Genomic DNA, 23,882 nt, shown 5'->3' with positions numbered 1-23,882 from the left:
GTTTCTGTGTCTTACCCAAGGGCACCCAACTGTAGAGAGGGAGAGCCTGCCCTCAAGTCCAGAGCCCATGCACCTGCATACAACATTATTCGGCCACCACTGCGATAAGCCGCAGCATGTGGATGGACACACGTAGTCAATCTCTATGGTCAGGCAGGAATCATGTCTACACCCTAGAGGGGTGGGCAGACTGGGATGGAGATCTCCTCCTTCGATGGACAAGCATCTGTGCATCCGGATTCAGTCTCACCTCCTGCAGGGTCTCCTGGGCTGGGTTGGAAGCTTCCCCAGGGTTCCCTCTCCACGAGTCTCCCTGCCAAAGCTGTCTTGTTACCATCCATTACATGCTCATCCCTGGCACTAGATTAAAGATCGGACCTATACCTCCAGTACCTGGCCAGTGCACCGTACATAGTGGGTGTTAGACACATGTGGAGGGAAGGGAGGGAGACAGGCAGAGAAAGCACTTACAGAGCCGCTGTTTGAATCAACTGGGAACTTCATTAATTGACGTGTGAGCAGTGAAGGTTTCGGAGCTCTGCGCGGACACAGTTACAACCCTTGACTAGAGGAGTGGGACAGGCACGCCACCTTCCATTCCAGGGTTCTCCCCGTGGCTGCCTCCAGCCTTTTTTCAAGGTTGTGGCCAGCCATTTGGCTCCCAGAGGCTCTGCCCAGCTCTTCCTCTGCCTTTCCCCATGCCTCCCACCCTCTGCCAGCCTGCCCCGAGTGTCTGAGTTCTGCTATCAGCCCGAGGTTAACCCCACCAAGAGATAACCAAGGATACCACAGAGAGCCCTGGCTACGTAGGGGAGAGCGTGCCCAGTTCCAAATAACTTTCTGCACTCCCCACCTTTCTAAGTTGGGAGCCGCTGACAGTTTTCCGGCAGCAGCCTGAGCCCCAGTGCCAGGTGCGGGCAGGCCAGCCCGTGGCAGAGGGAGAGGGGAGAAGCCCAGGGCCATCTGGAGCAGAGGGCACACCTGGCAACTCTCCACACGTCTGGAGTGATGACCTTGGCCCACTGCCAGAGGAAGACGGTCTCCTGGTACCCCTTCTCCTCTCCTCCGTGCCTGGAAGCTCCAATCTCTCAAGCGGCTCGTGGCCCCAGCACCCCTTTCCCAATCTTGCCCCCACCCAGCTGGTTGTTCAGGCAAAGGTGGCGACTCCCAGGGGCCGAGCCTGGCTGGCCTGCCGTGAGTGGCTCCAGCCTCTCCAGGCTGAGCCATAAGCAGCCTCTTTATCCCTCGGAGGAATGACGGTTTTCCCTGAGCAATGACATCTTGGAAACGGCCTGGCTCCACAAACAACAACAAACCTCCCAGCCTTGGTCCAGGCTCCAGCTTGCAAGAGAAGGCTTCTGACCAGAAGGGCCTGAGGAACAGGTAGGGGGCCACTTCCCTGAGAAGCCGGACACTGGCCTTGACCAATGACTCTCGGAACCCAGGAAGAGGAGAGGGTCTGCAGAGAACGGAAGATTCTCTGGATGCCTGGAAGGGGCCAGGCAATACCTGGTCCAGTCCCTGGTTGCTCCAAAGGGGAAACTGAGCCAGAGAAAAAAAGCAGATTTGCCTGAGATCATCCAGTGAGCAGGGACCAGACTGTGCCTCAGTCTCCAGCCTGTTGGCCAGGCCAGGGCTTTCTTTACTTGCACACGCTGCTTTTTCAGAGGAGAGCCGGGCTCTCGCTAGTAAATGCGACGGTCCTGGGAAGGAATGTGTCACTAAGGGAGTCCCCAAAAAGGGAGCATCAAGGTGAAAGCCAAGGACTCTGAGTCATCCAGCTGGTGTGACGGAGAGAAACCTGGGTGGGGGACCCGGAGGCCTGGGTTCTTGTCCCTGCTGTGCTGCTGAGTCGCACATAACCTCAGGCAAATCCTTCCTTTCCTGCCTCAGTCCCGTATCTGTCCAGAAGGCAAACAGACTCAGCTATTCTAGGGCCTTGGGAGACTGAACAGGAAGGGGCTCTCAGCGTTCCTAGGAACCCAGCGGGGTGTGGGCATTCCCTCCTCAGCTGCGCCTCTTCTGGGGGAGCCAGGCAGACCACTGGCTGAGAACCGCACGCTCCCCCAACCCTGCAATCCACCACCCTGGTTGGCACCATCCCAACAGGGCCCAATCTGAGCTCCAAGCTGCTGCAGTCTGTGCAGAGGACCAGGAGCACTGCGTTCAAACTAGCTGGGGCTGCCCCTCCCACCCTCTGTGGCCCAGGCCACGGGGTGGACACCACACCACCCAGCCCAGCACGATCCCAGCCCAGCTTTCCCTGTGGCCTCCACCAGGCTGAAGCCAAGGTTCTCCCTGCCTTGTCTCCTATCAAAAATCCCATCCCCCAAACCCTTGGCTCTGTGGAAGCAACCCTGCCATGCAGAAACTAGGGCCCTTCCAAAGGGACTCTTCGCCAGGCCTCAAGCTGGTAGTGCCCACTGTCTGCCAGGTAGAGCTAGGAGATGGGTAGAAAGAGCTGACTTGGACGTCAGAGCTTGTCCTCAAGGAAACCCATCTGAGCCCTTTCCTATCATGCCCCAGGTCCCAGGCTGGGCCCTTGGGACCAAGGGATGAGTAAGGCTCAAATCCTACATGAATAAGACATGAAGCAACCACACTGGGTACCACCACCAAGGGACAGACAGATTCCAGCTGCAGTATTTGCTCTAGTCATGGAAGTCTGGGTAGGATTAAGACCTGGAGAGAAGAGAAGAGATGGGCTTTCCAGGCAGCGGGAACAGCACGTGCAAAGGCAAGAAGGCTAGGGGCTGGGGTGGTTTCACTGATACCAGATCCTTATAATCAGAAGTCCCATCGACGATCTCTGGTTCAAAGAGACTCCCCAACAGGGGGTCAGTCACCTCAGCTGCCTCCATCTTCACCATCCCCCCGCTGCAGGAGATGCCAGCCCGGGCCTGGAGCAGGCCCTGCTGCGGAACTTCGCTCCCCGAAGGGCCCGCCCTGGGCTAAGCCTTGCCACGTGCTAGGGCTGGCGAAGAGGGGAGGTGCCCCTTGGCTGGGCGTGGAGGACTCAAGTGGCCCTGGTGGAAACTTTGACTATGGCCACAGTGCCCTGGCTGGGATGCCGCGGGCCCTGGCGGGTCAGACAATGCAGCTCCTTCCTTCCAGGAGATACACGCACTCCAGCCACCTGGAGAGGGGAGCCAGACAGCCCCCAGCCATGAGGCCTGAGGGCAGCGAGATGCCGCAGGTTTTTGGTGAGAGGCCCAGTGGCCCTGTACTTAGCCAGGCATCTCAAGCCAGGAACACCACATTCAGAGCTGAGCTCAGGGTAACGGCACCCACATATCCTGTCCTCACTGTTCCAGGAGACAGACGTCCTCCATCCTGATCCTGGCCAGAGACCTGCTGTGTGAACTTGGGCACAGCCCCTCCCCTCTCTGGACCTGGGCTTTCCTCAGCCCTGAGGTCCCAGGGCATGAGGGTTCTTCTTGGACACCCCAGGACAAGCATAGAGATGTGAGGCCTCCAAGTTGATAAAAGAATTGGCCTCTGTCTGCTTACAGCGGCTTGCTCTGTGGGGTGAGCAGGTCCCTAACAATTATCCCCTTCCTTACGGGTCTCAGCAGGAGCCAAAGGGGCAGGTGCAAGACCTTTCCCAAGAGGCTCAGGAGGCACAGCATCTCTGCTTGTACTTCCAGTGAACATAACAGCCGAAGCCGCAAGGATCAGATGCAACCCCACTCCAAGTCCAGCCCCTGAGACCACCTCCTTCCCCTCATGGAACTAGGCAAGAACAGCCATCCTGGTGCCTCGTGTGTGGTCAGCATCCCTGACAAGATCGCCAGCACCGCTGGCTGAGCGCTCCCTCCCTATGCAGTGGCCGGACTTCTGCTCACCAAACATTCATTTCCCTCAGAAAGAAAAGCCAGCTGACCAGCCTTGAAGTGGGAGCAGCACACAGCGGAAGCATGCCCCTAGCCCTGCAGGCTCCCACCCACCCACCGAGACAGACAGACAGACAGACAGACAAGCGCACACGCGCACACACACACACACACGCACACACACACACAGCTATCTCAGAGCAGAACACACATGGTTTGGTTGCAACATGCCTACCAATGGCTGCCCTGGGGAAGAAACAATAGAAACAGGGGCACGGGGTGCCCTGGACAAGAGCCCCCCGCCCGCCATACACACACCCTGGCACCGAGGCACCTACCCAGCACACTCCGGCAGGGACCCGGGGACTCCTGGATGCCGCTGCTGCCAGCCCGCCCGCCCGCGCGGGTCTCCGCCCAGCTCCGCCCAGCGGCCGGCGGGCGGGCGGACGGGCGGGCAGCTGTGGCAGCTCCTGGTGGCGCGTCAAGCGGCTGCCTTCCGCAGACAGAGCTCCTTTGTGTCAGCAGGGCTATTCATGGACTTACCCAAGGTCCCCAGGGGCGCGATACCTGCCGGGAAAAGCTGAACCAAATGACCAGGTTCCCCTCCCACATCTAGGTGGCTTTTTCAAAACCTTGCATCACTCGTCCCGCCTCCTCTTCCTCTTCCTCCAGTGCGCTTCCCAAACACACACCCTGTCCAGCCCGCTGCCGCCACTCTGGAGAGAGGTTGGACTTCTTTCTTCCATCAAATAGAAAACTCTGTAATTTCCCAAGACACTTTCATCTGAAAAGGAGTCCGGGATGTCTCGAGGAAGAATCCTCGGCCTCCCCGTCCTTCAGCCTGCAAGGGGCCCGGACGGCTCCTGGGTTACAGGCTCATACACGCCAGCCCTGGCTCCCCTGCCATCAGTCCCCAGGCCTGGGGCTGGCCCCCCCGGAGTGCCGCTCTGGAGGGAGAGGCATCAATGGCTCACAGCAGCATTCCCTGGCACTGGGATTCCCAGCCGGCTGTTCCACACACACATCCCAAGGGCTCCCCCAGCTGGGGCAGCGCGACCCCACTAGCCGCAGCTCTGGCTCTCCGGCAGGACCAGGACGGAGCCAATCATGGAAACCTCCCAGCGCCCTCCCACCCCCACATTGCTCTCGTCCCAGTGGGCGGCTGCAATTTAACCCAGGGTCCTGCAACCGACCGGCACTGACTCCAAGAATGCCACCGCCCCCGAGGGCCGGAGGAGCGGCTGCTTCAGTCATCTCCCAGCAGCACCATCAGTGCAGCCCAACACACGTTTTTGTTTAGCACTTTTGTGTGCCAAATCCGGGCAAGCAGAGATGGACACAGAGCTTGGGGCTTCCTCCCCCCGGGACGGTGGCTGCGAGGAGCATGTTACAACAGCCCAAGAGTCAGGATCACAAGTGAAGGAGAGGTCCCTAACAGAGGGACCGCGGGGGGCAGAGGAGGAGCACTGGACTGGGAGGCAAGGGTCCCCAGCTCAGGCCCCAGCTCCAGCCCTGGTTGACTGGGTGCGCTGAGCAAGTCCCTGCCCATCTCTGAGCCTGGATTTCCTCATCTGTAAAATGGGGCTGACAACCCTTGACCTACCCACCTGAGGGGTTAACAGAGGATTCAGTGATCCCGGGCCAGGCACTATTTTGAGAGTTTGGCCTTCGTTAATTCATTTAATCCTCATCAGCACCTTGGGAGGCAGGTACTAGTATTACCCTATTTGCAGATGAAGAATCCAGCGTAGGGAATGGTAGTGGAAGCTGCCCACAGCTTGCTGTTTGAAGACCAGTAGGATCGGAAGACCGGTAGGTCCAGCTCCAGGGTGCCCACTCGAAACCACTGTGCAGCCCCACAGGAAGCTGTCTTGCCAGCGCAAAGCTGTTTGATGCTGAGGCTACGGCTGCTGCCGTTGGTTGTCTGATTTCAACAAACACACCCTGGGCTGCGCCTGGGGCTCAGGTCAGGGGTGTCTGTCCCATAGCCAGTTCCAGCCTGAACATGCTTACCACCCAAGTGGCAGGCAACCTGGATGTCAGCCCAGAAAAAAATGGGGCAGGAGGAGCCCCTATCCTCCTTTCCCACCTCACCCTGCCTCGGCCACCCTAGGCTGAAGTGCTGTCCCTCTGCCTCTTAGTCTCCCTGTACTAGTCTCAGAGTCTCTGAATGTCTATCTCTGCCTGCCTCCTTGACCCTGTCTCTGACTCTCTATTCCTGTCTCTCTCACACATACCAGCATGTTCACGCATGCTGACATAAGAAAACATCCTTTATTAGGGTCAACTCGGAACAGCCCTCATCTGAGCTGGGCACTTACTACTCCAATCAACACTTTGCCTTGTCCCTGGGGGCAGAGCCAAGGCAGTCCTTGCAGGGCCCAAGAACCCTCCAGATTGGAAGGCTCTCATCCTGCAGGTTCCTGGGAAACAGGGCCCATTCTTGTCCTGGGAAACTAAGGAGGTGAGTCTCAGGAGACGGCCAGTTCCAATGGGAGGCTGATGGTTCCCAGGGTGGAATTTCTGGTGCTTAGGAGAAGATTCCTTAGGGTGGAGAGCCTGAATATAAGGTTCCTTGAGATGAGAGAAGTCCTTGAGTTCAGCTGAGTGTTCACCTCTCAATCAACAAACAGTTTCGGAGCACCAACTACGTGCCAGGTTCTGTGCTGGGCCCTGGGGATGCGGTGGAGAACAGGCAGAAAGGGGCCCTGCACTCGCCAAGCCGACAGCTTAGTGATGGAGACAGACATCAGGCTCACAGTCAGACTAGCCAGCCCATCATTAGACACTGTGCCAGAGCAGCCCTGCCAACCCAGGGCACTGAGTCCAGAACAGATCCAGAATGCATTCATCAATACTCTGGACCACAAGGACAATGAGGAAAGGGCACAGCAGTGCAGTGTCCCGAGGCCCAGGAGCAGGCCAGGCCAGGCTAGGAGAGCATCTAGGGCCTGGGGAGCCCAGGCGGCCACTGCCCACTGCCTCTCCATAGCTCCAGACACAAATCAACAAAGCATGTGGACCCTCCCAGTGTACAGCCTGGGGCAGGACAGGAGAGTCACTGTTATTCAGGCTATCTAAGCCGAAAGGGCCCTTGGAGATCTTTTACTCTATAAATATTCCCTATTTATAGCCAGAGAAACTGAGGCCCAGAGAGGGTTAGTGACTTTCCCAAGGAAACAGAGCAACTGAGAGGCAGGGCTGGGACCAGAGCTTGCTAACTGCCAGTCCAGTGCTCCTCCTGTTGCACCCCAATGCTTCTCAGACCTACGTAAATGATGGTGCTATTCAGTACAGGAGGACTTGGGATCTAGGGAACAGCGAGATCCAGGTGGCCCACAGGCCACAGGATCAGCACCTGGGCCCTCAGAGCCTGGGCCCCATTTACTGATCTCCATATTTTATTTAACAAACACTTATTTGACAGTACATGTCAGCACTGTTCAGAGCACTTCTCAATTACTGACTCATGAAATCTTCATAACCTTATCAGATATGATGTCTACTGTCCCCATTTTACAGATAGTTAAACAGAGCCGGAGAGATAATGAAACCTGCTCAAGGTCACCAGTAAGTGCACAGCTACAGATCAAACCCAATCCACTATCCGCTGTGCCCTGCACCACTGCACAGGGTGGCCATGGGACAGAGCCCTCCAGCTACATACTGAGAAGCCAGTTGGCTATGCAGCCCAGCCGTGCAGGCAAACGTCTCACTGTTCAGGCAAGCTGGCAGCAGCTTCCAGAGCTAGGACCAGGGAGGGTTAGCAGGGAGCCAGTGTATGTGCACCTCCCATTTTAAGAGAAGCAGCACCCCCAGGCAGAGCCCAAGGCTCCAGGGAGATGCAGCAGCAGCAAGATACAGCCCAGACACCCCGGACAGGCCGTTCCCTGCAGCTGCACCGCAGCAAGGCTCCATCTGTCTTCCCTCACTGCCTCCACTGTGTTAAGCCTGGTCCGCTCGGAATTGCGTTCGCAAGACCCCATCATGAACCCTGCACAGATGGAAACCCACCCACCTTCCTTCCCCGTGCAGACTCCACCTGCGGGAGACTGAGCCTTGGCAATACCCTCCTCAAAAAAAGGAGGGTACCTGCCAAAAGCTATTTAATGAGCTTCCCTGATCCAAAGTCCACTGGGATTTTATTCCAGGGTGGGGAGGAGAGCTATGCCACTATGGCAGAAACTGGGCACAAAGCCAGGGAGGTGTGGTCCCAGGAATTCCAGAGCTTATGACAGACTAAGACCACCCCCAGCCCCCACCAGCAGCTGCTCAGGCTTTCACTACCTTGGACAATGAAAGGGCCAGGCCTGTGCTTGGGTGATGGGGGTAATGAAAGCCAGGGCCGGGACACACTGGCCCCGACTTCTACAGAGCCCTGCCCCTGCCCCACCCTGTTGCAGAAGAGGGCAAAGGCCCTGGGCGGCCCAGGGGAACTGTGGAAGTATCTGCATATGCCCCTCCAGCCCAAGCTTTGAATCTGCTAACCCACTTAGGAAGTTCTGGGCCTAAGACTCATTGGGTCTTACAGCCTTGGTTTTGGGGTCTATAGTCTCCATGCAGAAATGCCATCCCCATAGAAGAGCAGGCCAAGAAACATTTATTGGTTATTTCGATAACTACTGAATTCCTATTATGTGCCGGAGCCTGTGCTCGGAACTGTGGACACAGGCAGGGAAGCAGCCTGCTCCTGGGATCTGACTTGGAGGGTGGGCACAGCTGACTCTGGTGCTGATGTTTAATCAGGAACTGTCCTGCCACGTTCTGGCCTCTACGACCCTAACAGCAGGGCAAGGGACACAGTCTCCCACCGCTTGCTAAGGGCATGCTCCTGGCTCTTCCTGGGGGCATTTGCCTTGTTCTCGGGGGCACGTGCTGCAAGTGGAGTGCAGGTGAGTAGGACAGAGCAGGCATCCATCCTCAGGTTCAAACCCAGGGAGAGTTTTGGCCTGTAGTCTGCAGAACCCAGGGCAGGTCCCTTCCCCCTTACTCGTCTCAGTCTTCCATCCCTAAAATGAGGCCAGAGATGGGTGTCCAGTAGCGCCCCAGTTTCACTCCTCCCCTTCAAGAGTCAGTCCCAGGCCCCACAAGGTCCTCTCACTAAAGGATTAGGTTCTGTCAGTGGTATTTAGAAAGAGCACAGACTTTGCAGCCTAAAAAAATCTGAGTGTGAGTCATCTTCGGCAAGTCGCTTTAATGTCTCTGAGTCTCGGTTTCCACATCTGTAAAATAGGGCTATTACCATCTGCCTCAATGGGCCCTGCAGAAGACTAAATGAGATAGTGCATGCATATGGAGGGCCTGTTGCTGTGTTGTCATTGTTGCTGCTATCATCTGTCAAAGGACAGAATTGACCTTGAGTGGGTTGGTGAAAAGAGTAGTGTTAGGACTTTCCTGGTGGCACAGTGGTTAAGAATCCACCTGCCAATGCAGGGGACACGGGTTTGAGCCCTGGTCCGGGAAGATCCACATGCTGAGGAGCAACTAAGTCGGTGTGCCACAACTACTGAGCCTGCACTCTAGAGCCCACGAGCCACAACTATGGAAGCCCGCACACCTAGAGCCTGTGCTCCGCAACAAGAGAAGCCACTGCAATGAGAAGCCTGTGCACCGCAACAAAGAGTAGCCCCTGCTCACTGCAACTAGAGGAAGTCTGCGTGCAGCAATGAAGACCCAACGCAGCCATAAATAAATAAATGTATTTAAAAAAAGAAAAAAGAGTAATGTTAAGTGTGAAAATATCTGTTGAGGGTCTAATAGATGAGAGCCTAACATGGTGTCCAGTTCTACTAATAGCTGATAATCACTAACATTTATTGAGCAACAGGCTACTATCATCATCCCCATCCTACAGATGGGAAAACTAAGGTACAGGAAGGTTGCATGGCAAAGGCAATGGCAAGATAGGCAGCATGGCACCAAGGTGTATGCTCTTAAGCTGTATTCCCTGCCCTAATTCATGTTCCCCAAATGTCTCCGCCCTTGACATGTGCCTCTTCCTCAGCAACTTCAGGCAGCAAGGACAATCCCCAATCTGCTCATGGGAACTGCATCTCCCAACGACAGCCAGGGGAAGCCCACGTGCAGCAAAAGCCAGTAGACAAAAGTCCCCCCGGAGAGCTGGTCCTGAGAACCTTCGCTGGCCTGGGGCACGCATCACAGCCACCAAGCATCATCCTGACCTTGGGTGCCGCAGTGGCACAGGATGGCCAAGAGCCACGACCATCTCCTTTCCTGGCCCCAGTCCAACCAGCCACTCACTGGCCTGGGATTTCAGGCTTTGGGGAGCAATCCTCGACCCAATGTGCTTGTGCCAGCTCCAGGGTCAGGCCGTCTTGACTACTGGAGTTCCTGGGAAGTGTTCGGCACAGATGTGGAAGTCAGCCCTGTGACCTTGGCCGCTAAATGCAGTTCACCCCCGGACTCCCCCGAGTTCAGCCCTTGCTTGGACTCTTGGGCCTAAGGCTGGGTCACCAAAATAGAGGGTCAGCGGATGAAAGACTGGACTGAAATGCTGGCTTTGCTGCTGTTTTCTGCAGGACCTGGGGCAAGGCCAGTCCCCTCCTCGGGCCTTAATTTCCCTGTCTCTAAAATGGGTGCTAGGGTTGGACGAGATCAGTGCCACCCAGCATGCGGTCTGCAGGATGCACTGGTCCATGAACTGCTTGTTACTGGTTTACAACAAGATAAGCAGCAAAATCAAGAATGTTTGGAAACTTCTGTAGCAACTTGACATTGCCATGACATCCAAGTGCAAGACAATGGACTGGTCTGATTGAATACTTATAAGGCTAGTTCGGGTGCTGTCAAACCAGCATGAGATATCATATACAGTGTGTGTTTTAACAAAAGTATAAGGCTCTTCACCACAGGTGATTTAGGAAGCTCTGGTCAAAAATGTCCTTGTTTCCACAAGAACTCACTAACTAGGCCTCTAACACAGCACTCATACCTACAGTGGGACTCATGATCCTGTCACCCAAATGTTTCCCTCTCCACTGCTGCCAGCTCAGAGAATGGCACCACCAATCACCTGTTTGCCTGAACCAGACTCATGGGCGTCATCCCTATCCCAAACTCTCCCCCCATCCAACTCATCACCAGATCTCGCAGATCCCACATCATGCGGATCTCTCAGCTCTCGATCCCTGCTCCCTGCACCCTAGTCCAAGGCACCAGCACCTCTTCCCAGGGTGAGGGCAACAGCCTCCTAACTGCTCCCTACCTCTCGCCTTGCCATCCTCTACGCCATTCTCATCGACAAGGCCGTGAGCTTTCTATGACACACATCAAACACAGAGCTCCCAGCGCCCCAGGATAAAGTTCAGACTCCTTAAACAGCCTCTCGGACCCTGAACACTCCTCCAGCTCGCCTCGTGCTTCCTTTTCCCCTCCCTCATGCCCCCACGCACACTGGTCTACCTTAAGGTCCTCACCTAGAGTGATCCTTCCTACATCCCAGCTCCTGCTCCTTGCCTCACGTCCCTGAGCAGATCCTCCCAGTAGGTGCCCTCATTGGGCCTTCTGTCACAAATGTCATCTTTTCATTATATATTGTTCATACTTGGTTGGGGTCTGTCTTTCCTCCAGTTGTCCTCTACCACACTAGACTATTAATTAGCCCTATGGAGATGAGAACTATGTTGGTTGATGAACCACAAAGTAGAGGACATTTGCCTGGCCAGCTTCTATCTGTGCTTCTTTGCCATCTGAGGAACCACCTGTCCTTCCCCCACTCTCAAACCAGGTGATTCACGTGGAACTGACCCATCTCCCACTCCAGGGATGGCCATGTGACCCAGGCCAGAGCCAATCACTTTATCCCATCCTATTGTCTTCAGTGACTGGGATAGGCACATGATCCAGCTTGAACCAATAAGACTCAGACCCAGGATTACTGCTGAAATGATTGAGGGAGTCAAACTGCAAGGCCTTCATCCTGGTATTTCTGGCAACTATCTTCCATCACTAAGGGAGTGAGCCAACACATAAGCAGGTAGAGCCAAGAGATAGAGCGGGTGAAGCCAGTTCTTGGTGACATTGCTCAAGGTCTTGAATCCAGCTATGCCTGAAGGCTACCCTCCTAAATCCAATAAATTCCATTTCTTGGCTGAAGCTAATTTGAGTTGGATTCTTGTCACTTGCAACTGGAAGATTCTTGCCTAATGTGTGCTGAATCACCAGTGTTTAGCACAGTGTCTGACACACAATAGGTACTCTGGAATTATTTTTTCATTCATGCAGTCATTCAACAAATATTCAGCGTGAGAAGGTGACCGGGTCTGCTTTATAGGAAGAATCATCTTGGCTGCTGTTTAGAGGGGTGACTAACGGAACAGGAGTAGGAACCAGGAGACCCACCAGGAGACCATGCAGTAGTACCAGGGACAGAGATGAGGCCTGAAGAGCACGGCTGAACAGAGGGAAAAGCGGGGAGGGGAAAATTCCCAATTCCGAATTCACTGGAGAACCTCTGATGATCTCTGCTCCTCTCTGGTCCTCAGTTTCTCAATCTCTTTCAGCTCCTTCATTCTAGCATCTCTATGTTTTCTCCTACTGCTTATAGAGTCCCTAGCTGTCAACACTCAAATTTGCACTGAAGGGTATTGAGGTCAGGGTCAGGGTCAAGTCTGGAGGTTGGTTCTGACAGGCAGGGAGTATAGCTCAGTAGCTAAGAACACAGGTTCTGAAGTCAGATGCCTGGGTTTGGATCATGGACTATACCTCCTAGCTGTGAGACCTTGTACAGTCTATTTAACCTCTCTGTTCCTTTGTTTCTTCACCTATAAAATGGGAATAATAACAACAGTGTTAAGCAGATTGCATATTACAGCAGAAGGAAAGTACATTTGATAAATATTAGGTGGTATTATTATTTGTAGTAGGAAATCCAAAAAGAGGAAATTTTAAAACATAGAAAAGAAATTATTCCAAAAATCAGTAAAAAATTTCCTTGAACTAAGGGAAGGCTTGGGTCTTCAGACCAAAAAGGCTTACCTAGTTAGTACCAGGAAAAATTACCAAAAGAGAGCAAACAACTAGAAATAATCTGGGGAAATTTCTAAATTCCAAAGACTAGAAAGAGAAATCCTGCTTGCTTCCATAAAGAAACTTTAGCAAATCAAGTGAGTACTGCACTTCTTACAACACCAAATGCTGGGACAATAGAGCCTTTCTCTCAGGTTTCTGGGGGAGAAGGACTATTAACCTAGAATTCACTACTCAAGCAAAAGATGACTCAAACATGAGGGCAAATATTTTCAGACTTACAAAGACTAAGAAAGTATGCCACCCACAGATCCTTTCTGAAAAATTTACTCAAGAAAGCTCTCCAAACCAAAATGAATCAAAATCTAGAAGTCAAGAAAAAGATGCTGTGGGATACAAGACACTGGCAAGCAATGAAGCCAGAAACATTTACACACTTAACTATGGATGACATCACTGATAAGTTAAATGCAATTTTAAGTAAATGATTCTCAAAATGCAATAGAACTAATGTTTAAGAATAATAACAATCAGAAATAAAATTTCAGATGATTTCAGCAATACCTAGGAGTCATGGAGAAGAGCAAAGAGAAGTATGGGCCAGCTTATTATAGGTTGTAGGACATGAGGACATGCTATTGTAGATCTGGTGTCATTCTTTTTTTTTTTTTTAACATCTTTATTGGAGTATAATTGCTTTACAATGGTGTGTTATTTCTGCTTTATAACAAAGTAAATCAGCTATACATAAACATATACCTCCATATCTCCTCCTTCTTGCGTCTCCCTCCCACCCTCCCTATTCCACCCCTCCAGGCGGTCACAAAGCACCGAGCTGATCTCCCTGTGCTATGCGGCTGCTTCCCACTAGCTATCTGTTTTACATCTGGTAGTGTATATATGTCCATGCCACTGTCTCACTTCGTCCCAGCTTACCCTTCCCCCTCCCCCTGTCCTCAAGTCCATTCTCTAAGTCTGTGTCTTTATTCCTGTCTTGCCCCCTAGGTTCTTCAGAACCATTTTATTTTATTTAGATTCCATATATATGTGTTAGCATACGGTCCACTGCGCCACCAGGGAAGCCCCATGACTCTTTTTGAATTATGGTTTTCTCTGGGTATATGCTCAGTAGTGGGACTGCTGGGTCATATGGTAGTTCTATTTTTAGTTTTTTAAGGAACCTCCATACTATTCTCCGTAGTGGCTGTATCAATTTACATTCCCACCAACAGTGCAAGAGGGTTCCCTTTTCTCCACATCCTCTCCAGCATTTATTGTTTGTAGATTTTGGGGGTGTCATTCTTGATATTGAAATACGTTGGTGAAAAAGATATGGGTAAAATCACCAGCAGACTAGAATTAGGGTGTGTAACTTCAGAGGAAATTTTACAGAAGAATAATGAGAAGTTAGCCTTGGGATATTTAATACTACTAAAACATATTATGAAGCTACAGTGATTAAGTGTCAGTATGATGTAGAAATAGACGAATAAATGAGGGAAACAAGCGAATTCAAAAATCAACCCACCAATGTGTGGAAATTTGGTCTATGATAAATGAGTAAAGGAAGGATAACTCAAAAAAATAGTTTTGGGGTTTCCCTGGTGGTGCAGTGGTTAAGAATCTGCCTGCCAATGCAGGCGACACAGGTTCGAGCCCTGGTCTGGGAAGATCCCACATGCCGCGGAGCAACTAGGCCCGTGAGCCACAACTACTGAGCCTGTGCATCTGGAGCTTGTGCTCCGCAACGAGAGGCCGCGACAGTTAGAGGCCCACGCACTGCGATGAAGAGTGGCCCCCACTCGCTGCAACTAGAGAAAGCCCTTGCACAGAAACGAAGACCCAACAAAGAACGAAAGAAAGGAAGGAAGGAAGGAAGGAAGGAAGGAAGGAAGGAAGGAAGAAAGAAAGAGAAAGAAAGAAAGAAAGAAAGAAAGAAAGAAAGAAAGAAAGAAAGAAAGAAAGAAAGAAAGAAAGAAAGAAAGAAAGAAAGAAGGTTTCATTAAAAAAAAAATAGGTTTGGAAAAATTGGTCAACCACTTGGGGAAAAAATTAGTGAGAGTTCCATCTGACACCAGGCACTAGATTAAGTGCAGATGAATTAAAAATATGAATGTAGGGCTTCTCTGGTGGCGCAGTGGTTGAGAGTCCGCCTGCCGATGCAGGGGATATGGGTTCGTGCCCCAGTCCGGGAAGATCCCACATGCCGCGGAACGGCTAGGCCCGTGAGCCAAGGCTGCTGAGCCTGCGCTTCTGGAGCCTGTGCTCCACAACAGGAGAGGCCACAACAGTGAGAGGCCCGCATACCGCAAATAAATAAATAAATAAATATGAATGTAAAACATAAAAGGTTAAAAGTACTGGAAAAGTATACAGAAGAATATTCGTTATAATTTTGGAGAGGAAAAGGCCTCAGAAAGTATAGCCCCCTACCCTCAAAAAACAGACTTGACTACAAAAATATTTGATTATTAAAAAATGTTAACTTCTGAATGATAAAAGATACTATAAATAACGTTAAAAGATAAATGATAAACTGGAAAAAATATTTGTAACCTACATAATAAGCAAATGGTTAATATTCTAATATTACAAATAAAACAAATGCCCCAGTAGAAAACTGGGCAAATGATATGAACTGATGAGCCGAAGAAGAAATATAAATGACTAATAAATGTAAAAAGAAGCCCAACCTCACTAATAATCAAATAATTATATACAGCCACTATGGAGAACAGTATAGACGTTCCTCAAAACACTAAAAATACAACTACCATATGACCCAGCAATCCCACTCCTGGTCATATACCCAGAGAAAAACATAATTCAAAAAGATACATACACCCCAATGTTCACTGCAGCACTATTTACAATAGCCAGGACATGGAAGCAACCTAAATGTCCATCAACAGAGGAATGGATAAAGAAGATGTGCTACATATATACAATGGAATATTACTCAGCCATAAAAAGGAACGAAATAGTGCCATTTGCAGAGATATGGATAGATCTAGAGACTGTCATACAGGGTGAAGTAAGTCAGAAAGAGGAAGACAAATGTCATATATACTATTGCTTATATGTGGAACCTAGAAAATGGTACAGATGAACTTATTTGCAAAGCAGAAATAGAGACACAGATGTAGAGAACTTACGGATACCAAGGGGGTTGGGGGTGGGATGAACTGGGAGACTGGGATTGACATATATACACTACTATGTATAAAATAGATAACTAATGAGAACCTACTGCATAGCTCAGGGAACTCTACTCAGTGCTCTGTGGTGACCTAAATGGGAAGGAAATCTAAAAAAGAGGGGATAGATGTATATGTATAACTGATTCACTTTGCTGTACAGCAGAAACTAACACAACATTGTAAATCAACTATACTCCAATAAAAATTAATTTAAAAAATTTTTTAAATAAAAAGAAAGAGGGAGAACTTTTAAGACTGATGTGAAAGGTTTATATGATATGCTAAGTTTATGTGTATGGAAAAAATATTTGGAGAAACACACCAAACTTACAGCAGTGGCTATCAATGCGGAAAGGGCTTGGAGAATGGGAGATTTTCTTTATTTTATTCAGCTCAGCAATGTTTAGGATATATTTGTACAAGTTTTGTACAAGTATATCAAGGAATATATGTAATGCAAATAAATAAATATTCCCATTTGTAATATAAATAAAAATTTTCAATTTCCTCAAATAAGTTTAACAACAAATGTGCAAGACCAGTATGGAAATTTTTTTTCAAAACTTTACTTCGGAAATCTTAAAAGAAGATTTGCATAAATGAAGAGACATAATTCTATTGCTGGATGGGAAGACAGTGTTGTATAGACTTCAAAACTCCCCTTTTTGATGTATAATTTTAAATGTAATTACAATGCAAATCTCAATGAGATTTGGTGGGGAGAGGCAGGGAGGAGGTGGGGACTTAATAAAATTATATTGAATTGCATTTAAAAGAACAAATATTCATTAATCGTTAGAGAAATGCAAATCAAAACTACAATGAGATATCATCTCACACCAGTCAGAATAGCCATCATCAAAAAATCTACAAACAATAAATGCTGGAGAGGGTGTGGAGAAAAGGGAACCCTCTTGCAATGCTGGTGGGAATGTAAATTGATACAGCCACTACGGAGAACAGTATGGAGGTTCCTTAAAAAACTACAAATAGAACTACCATATGACCCAGCAATCCCACTACTGGGCATGTACCCTGAGAAAACCATAATTCAAAAAGAGTCATGTACCAAAATGTTCATTGCAGCTCTATTTACAATAGCCTGGAGATGGAAACAACCTAAGTGTCCATCATCGGATGAATGGATAAAGATGTGGCACATGTATACAATGGAATATTACTCAGCCATAAAAGGAAACAAAATTGAGTTATTTGTAATGAGGTGGATGGACCTAGAGTCTGTCATACAGAGTGAAGTAAGTCAGAAAGAGAAAGACAAATACCGTATACTAACACATATACAAGGAATTTTTTTTTTAAATGTCATGAAGAAGCTAGGGGTAAGACAGGAATAAAGACACAGACCTACTAGAGAATGGACCTGAGAATATGGGGAGGGGGAAGGGTAAGCTGTGACAAAACGAAAGAGAGGCATGGACATATATACACTACCAAACGTAAAATAGATAGCTAGTAGGAAGCAGCTGCATAGCACAGGGAGATGAGCTCGATGCTTTGTGGGAGACACAAGAAGGAAGAGATATGGGGACATACGTAGACGTATAACTGATTCACTCTGTTATAAAGCAGAAACTAACACACCAACGTAAAGCAATTATACTCCAATAAAGATGTTAAAAAAAATAAAAGAACAAATATGTGAGAAAAGGATTCTTTTTTAAAAAGAGTAATGAGAGGATACTTATCCTAACATAATGTAAAAGCACTGGAACAAATAACTGTTTGGAAAGAATGAAAAGCATTTTTGCTCATACCATATACCAAAGTAAATTCCAGATAGACTAAATGTTAAAAGTTGAAAAATAAAACCATAAAGTTCAAGGTGTGGGGGGAAGTGAATATTGTATAACCCTGGGGTGGATACCACAACACTAAAGGCAAAATAATATTTTTTTAAATTTATAAATATGATATTAGTCATCAGAAAAACACAATTCAAAACCACCATGAGATGCTATTTCACAACCACTAGGATGGCTATGATTTTAAAAAAACAGGAAAATAACAAGTGTTAGAGAGAATGTGGAGAAATCGGAATACTTGTACGCTGATGGTGGGAAGGTAAAATCATGAAGCTACTTTGGAAAAGATTCTAGCAGCTCCTCAGAAAGTTAAAAAGAGTTACCATTTGATCCAGGAATTCTACTCCTATGTATATACTCAAAAGAAATGAAAACATACGTCCACACAAAAACCTGTACACAAACATTTATGGCAGCATTATTCATAACAGTCCAAAGGTGGAAACAACCCAAAGATTCATCAACAGATGACTGAATAAATAAAATGTGGTAGAGCCACACGATGGAACATTATTCCACCATAAGAAGAATAAGGTCCTGATACATGCTGCAACATGGATAAACCTTGAAAACCTCATGCTAAGTGAAGGAAGCCAGTCACAAAAGACTTAATATTACATGATTCCATTTATAGGAAATGTCTAGAACAAATCTATAGAGACAGAAAGTGGATTAGTGGTTGTGTAGGTCTGGAGGAGATGGGGAAATGGGTGGGTGATAGCTAAAGGGTACGGTTTCCTTTGGAAATAATGAAAATGTTCTAAAATTGACTGTGGTGATGGTTGCACAAGTCCGTAAATATACTAAAAGACCATTGAGTTGTACACTTTAAACGGATAAATTGTATGATTTGTGAATAATACTTCAATAAAGCTGCCACCAAAGCAATTTACAGATATGATTACCTATAAATCAGAAACATCTATAGTTTAAAAAAATAAAAGGTTAATATACAAATATCCTTATTTTATAAAGAGCTCTTGTGAATTAATAAACTATAAACAGCCCAACAGAAAAATGGGCAAAAGATCTGAACAAGCTACTCACAAAAGAGGTAACGTAAATAACTGAAAGGCATGTAAACATCCAACATCTCTAGTACTCAAAGAAATGAACCTACTAAAAAATGTAACAATGCACAGTGTTGGTGAGTGTGTGGGGAAATGGTCTCTTACCCAGACTGTATCAATTTGCTTGGGACTGAGGGGTATCCCAGGAAGCAAGATTTGTCATGTTAAAAAGGGAGAGTCTGGGGCAAAGCAGGATGAATTGGTCAATCTTAACTGGGATTATAAATTGGTACAATCATTCTGGAGAGTAATTTGGCAATAGGTATCAAGAGCCTTTTTTACAAATATATACCCTTTCATCTGGAAATTCTAGTAGCAGGAATTTATTCTAACAAAACATTCATTTATCAACAAGTATTTGTGGTGGGTCAAAGATGTACACTGGATGCTGGGGATATAGCTATAAAGATTTTTTATCTCAGGTTTTTGTAACAATGAAATATTGTCAACAACCTATGTTGACCTACTGGAGATTTTTAAAAATAAAACCTGTTTCATCTACACAATGAAATACTCTATAGGCACTAAAAATGATGTTGTAGAAGCACATTTATTGACATGGAAATGTGGATACACTACATTGTTAAATGGAAAAAAGCAACTCAGAAAACTGTGTGCGTGGGCAACCCCAATTTGCAATTTGTTTATACACACAAACGTACATGTGTGTATAAACAAATACCTGACAGGATACGCCCCAAAATGTTAACAGTGGTTATCTCTGGGTGTTGGGATGAAGGGTGAACATTTCCTTCTCCTGTTTCAACTGTACTAAATGTTTTCTTCATAATAAACATGAATTACTTTTGTAACAATACAACAAAAGTCAACTGCATTCAAAAAAACAAAAAAACCCACACCTGCCATGCCCTCATGGGTGGAGGGCCAAGGAAGGGGGCTGCAGAGTCAAGCACATGTTCACACTTGATCTAGCAATAACAGCTGCCACTAAGCACAGTCGTCCCTTGGTATCCTGTGTGCTGGGAGGTGGGTGGTTCCAGGACCTCCGGCAGATACCAAAATCCAGGGATGCTCAAGTCACTTATATGAAATGGCATAGTATTTGCATAGAACCTACACACATCCCTCCCATATACTTTAAATCATCTCTAGATTACCTATAATACTAATACAATGTAAATGCCATGTAAATAGTTGTACGACGGAAATACTATGTAAATAGTCACCAGCTCAGCAAATTCAAGTTTTGCTTTTTGGAACTTTCTGGAATGTTTTTTTTTTTTTTCTATCTGCGGTTGGTTAAATCTGTGGAAGCGGAACCCGCAGATACGGAGGGCTGTCTGTACCTACTACATACCAGGCACTTTGCACAGACCATTCCCCTTACTCCTGAGGAGAACCCTGTGAGAGAGATGTCCTTGTCTCATTTGACAGAGGCTAGGTAACGTGCCAGTAATCCCACAGCTAGTGAGAAGCAGAGCTGGGATTTGGCCCCTGGCCTGCCTACCTCTGAATCAGGCCCCTGCCTCTACCTTAGCTGCCCCTGCTTGTTCCTGGGGATGGGCAGAGAAAGGTCCCAAGCCACTAGGCCCTCTGTCCTGCAGGCTGGTTCTATGCGGACCCTTGTCCTCCCTCCCTGCAGACAGTCTAGGGGGCGACAGAAAGACAAATCAGCAAGGGTGGGGACAACGGCAAGGGGAAGGCGTGGCGCTGGCAGGCCAGTTGGCTGAGGTCAGGGCTCAGGGCAGACTAGCCAGGGACTCCTCGCCTGCTGGGCGACATTCAGGAAGCCTAACCACATCCGGCCCCAGGAGTTCCCAGGCCCTGTGCGCTCCCAGTGGTAGGGAGAGAAAACCTCGCCCGGCCTGCTGCCGCCTTACTAAAAGCAGGAGGAAAACAGCCTGCCATCTGGGACCTTCGCCCTGGGCTGGGGATGGCTGGCCAGTCCTTTCCCCACTGCGGGCCTCCAGGGTCTCCTCTTCTGTGTGAGGAGGGGCCGTGACGGCTGGTGGCTCCAGGACCCTCCCAGATCTAAATTCTCTGAATCGATGGTGCTTCCTCACAGAGGGCCCGGCAGGAAGAGGAAGGGGGTGAGGCGTCCCACCCAGCTCCCGAAGGAGCCCCTTCCTCTTCCCCTCAGCTCCAATCCCACTACTATTTTTAGAACTGGGAGCGTCTCCACCAGCCCTGCCCTGCTCAGAGCTCCAGGTAAAACACAGCAGCCCCATTCATTCTGCTCCAGCAAGAACGCGTGGGGAATTTATAGACAAGCCAGCCGACTAGACAACCTCTCCCCACACCATTAGCAGGGCTATTTCTCACTATTTCCATTAGACAGCCCAAAGTGATGACTTACTTTTCCTAATGACAACACAGCCAAGTGAGATGACAAGTGTCTCTAGGACAGTCTGTGCCCCGCCCCGTCCCCAACCTGGCAGACTCTTCAAAGGCCGCTGAAGGGGAGCGCTGAGCGGGGGGTCCTAGTTCCAGCTCTAGCACCAACTATGTGCCCCTGGCCAAGTTCTTGCCCCTCTCTTGGTCTTGGTTTCTACAAATCAGCTTGTTAATCGATTGATCCTGGTGAGGGAGGGAGGAGGCTTTTCAGTTCCACACTCAAAGATTCTGTGGTTCTATCAAAATTCTAGTCACTCGTGAAACAAATATTATATTCTCTGCTTTGTGGTGTGTGTTGAGCTGTATTCCCAAATCATCTGAGAGTTGATGATGGGTCTCAGAATGCATTTTCCCATTGAAAATTGTGTTATAAATGGTGGTCAGCTTCCTAGGCTAGCCTACTGAACACTTAATTTTCTCCCACGAGGAGAAACAGCAGAAACCTATATTGTGATAGAATTTAACCAAAATGGAAAACGACTAACGTTTAAAAGACACTGTTTTAGAAAATTTACCCTGAGTAGTGTTTGAGCAAAAGAAGATATACATTAAAGGCAATGAAAAAGTCTGTGGCAACTGCTGGGGAAGAGTCTGAAGGAGACTTCTGACCACACTGGAAACTAAAGGCACTGCACACAGATTCTCACTACTTCCATTGAAAGTTAGCTTTATGCCATAGACCAGGAGTCCGATTAAAGAACCTATGTGTATACTTGTATATGTGAAGTTAAAACAAGAGTCCAGTGAGCAGGAAAAAAGAAGGGCCAGGGGAAGATTCTAGGTTTGAAAGCTCCTTGCCACTTTCCCTGGTGGGGGAGCCTGAAGGAGGCACATTTGGCTGGGAGGAAGCAGGGCTGTGCTTATAATCTGAGTGCCTGTGAGGAGGACCCCTTCCTGTATAAGGTTCATACGTATACTTATTTGTCTCAAGTACATGATGAATATTAACCACGTACAACACTTGCATATATTCACACACATACACTCTTGTTTCAATGTGAAGACCAAAATGTCTGATTTCTTTTTTCTTTTAACCTGTTATTAGAGTCCTGAGGCTTTGAAGATGACTCCTGGAGATCACCTAAATTCAACTCCCTCATTTTTCTTGGTAAAGAAACAAATGATCAGAGAAGTCAAGTAATTTGCCCAAAGTCCCTCAGTGAATTCCAAGCAAAATCAGTATGTGAACCAAGATCTTCAGAATACTACTCTGGTTTTCTCTGAAGGCAAGGAGCTCAGTGAGAAGGGAGCTCCACAAACCCAGGGAAGAGAACCATAGGAGCAGTTCTGGGTCTCAGAAGGGTCTCCTTCCCTCAGAGGATGCCCAGAAGTCAGTGTGGATATGGTGGCATCTATAACCCTGAAGTGAGTCTGGCCAGATTGGATTGCTTAAGACCAAGTGGGGATCCAGGCTCTGGTCTTACAAAGCCGAGGTGCAATGGAAAAAGCTCTGAGCCAAGCAAGGCAGGAGACCTGCGTTCTAGTCCTGGCTCTGCCACTACCTTGTCCCATGAACCTGGCCAGGTCACTTCCCCTTTTTGAGCCTCAGTTTCCTCGTCTAGATTCCAGAACGTGAGAGGCTTGAACTGCATGGCCCAATCCAATTCTACAACATCTACTGAGCACCTACCAAGGACCAGGCAGTAACAGAATCAGAAATAAATAAACTTTGACCTCCACTGGCTCCCAAGGAGCTCACGGTCTTGCAGGTGAGACATATCTGCCTAACTCACTGTGCTAAAGATGAACAAAACACTGTGGAATACAGAGGGGGAAGCAGTGGCTTCTGACGCACGTCTGAGAAAGGTGTCTCAGGGGAGGCTTGAAGGCTGAGGACTGTATGTGTCAGGAACAGCAGAGGAGGGCAGGCAACATTAGGCAGAAGAAACAGCCTAAACACGAACATGCGTGGGGAATTCAGAGAAGGAAAATAATCCAATACGGCCGAGCTGTGGGCACAAAGCAGGAGGGCAGAGGGCGAGCCTTAAGAAGCAGGCTGGGACCATGGCCTCCCACGATGGTCTTGGAGCGGGAAGTGTGACTGCTCAGCTTCCCCACCCCTCCCAGCTTGGATGGTCTGTGACTGCTGAAAAGTAGGAGAGCAGAGCAATCCAAAGCCAGTGCTCTGGAGCTGGGCAGCCAGGTTCCAATCCAAGCCACCCACTGGCTGTGTGACCTTGGGCAAGTTTCTTCTCAAAGACTCAGCGTCCTTACCTATATCAATTGGGTATAATGAGAGTAAATGTGTAAGGACCACAAAGAACCTCACGAAGCTGTAGTGAGGATTAAAGAGACAATGTAGGTGAAGAGCCTGGCATTGCTCCAGGTTCATGGCCTAAGCGCTCACTTATAAATTACCTACTGTTATTATTCTACTCTTAAACCAAGGATCTGGGAACAGTTTGGAGGACAGTGGCCCTATACAGAGAAAGGCTTGAAGAAAGATGAGGTCAAGACAAGATAGAGGGTAAGGTTGTGCTATCTTCCTTAAGAACAAACAAAGATAGCAAGATGACTGAGGCCAAGAGGAAGGTGGGAAGAAAGCAGTCTCTCCGCAGCCAGACGGGCAGCGAGGAGGGGAGGGTGGAGAGCTGGAGAGACTGGAAAACAGGT

At 48.6% G+C, this 23,882-nt stretch overlaps 1 protein-coding gene across 5 annotated transcripts in view; it reads right to left on the bottom strand.

Annotated features, from left to right (window-relative positions):
• Positions 1-23,882, bottom strand: part of RGS3 (regulator of G protein signaling 3) — a 128,746-nt gene that overhangs the window by 30,417 nt on the left and 74,447 nt on the right. Inside the window, exon 1 of one of the 5 annotated variants that reach the window (XM_024762169.1) lies at positions 4,377-4,482. The exons of 3 other annotated variants lie outside the window; for them this stretch is intronic. In XM_024762169.1, the coding sequence (XP_024617937.1) occupies positions 4,377-4,445 (69 nt within the window). In that variant the 5' untranslated portion in view covers positions 4,446-4,482. One more of the 5 variants, XM_024762170.1, reaches the window with a different exon arrangement.

The sequence above is a fragment of the Neophocaena asiaeorientalis genome, unplaced genomic scaffold, assembly GCF_003031525.2.
Source record: "Neophocaena asiaeorientalis asiaeorientalis breed wild unplaced genomic scaffold, Neophocaena_asiaeorientalis_V1.1 scaffold78, whole genome shotgun sequence".
Classification (NCBI taxonomy): Eukaryota; Metazoa; Chordata; class Mammalia; order Artiodactyla; family Phocoenidae; genus Neophocaena; species Neophocaena asiaeorientalis.
Note: the sequence above shows the minus strand (reverse complement) of the source record. Positions and strands in the feature narration are given on the sequence as shown.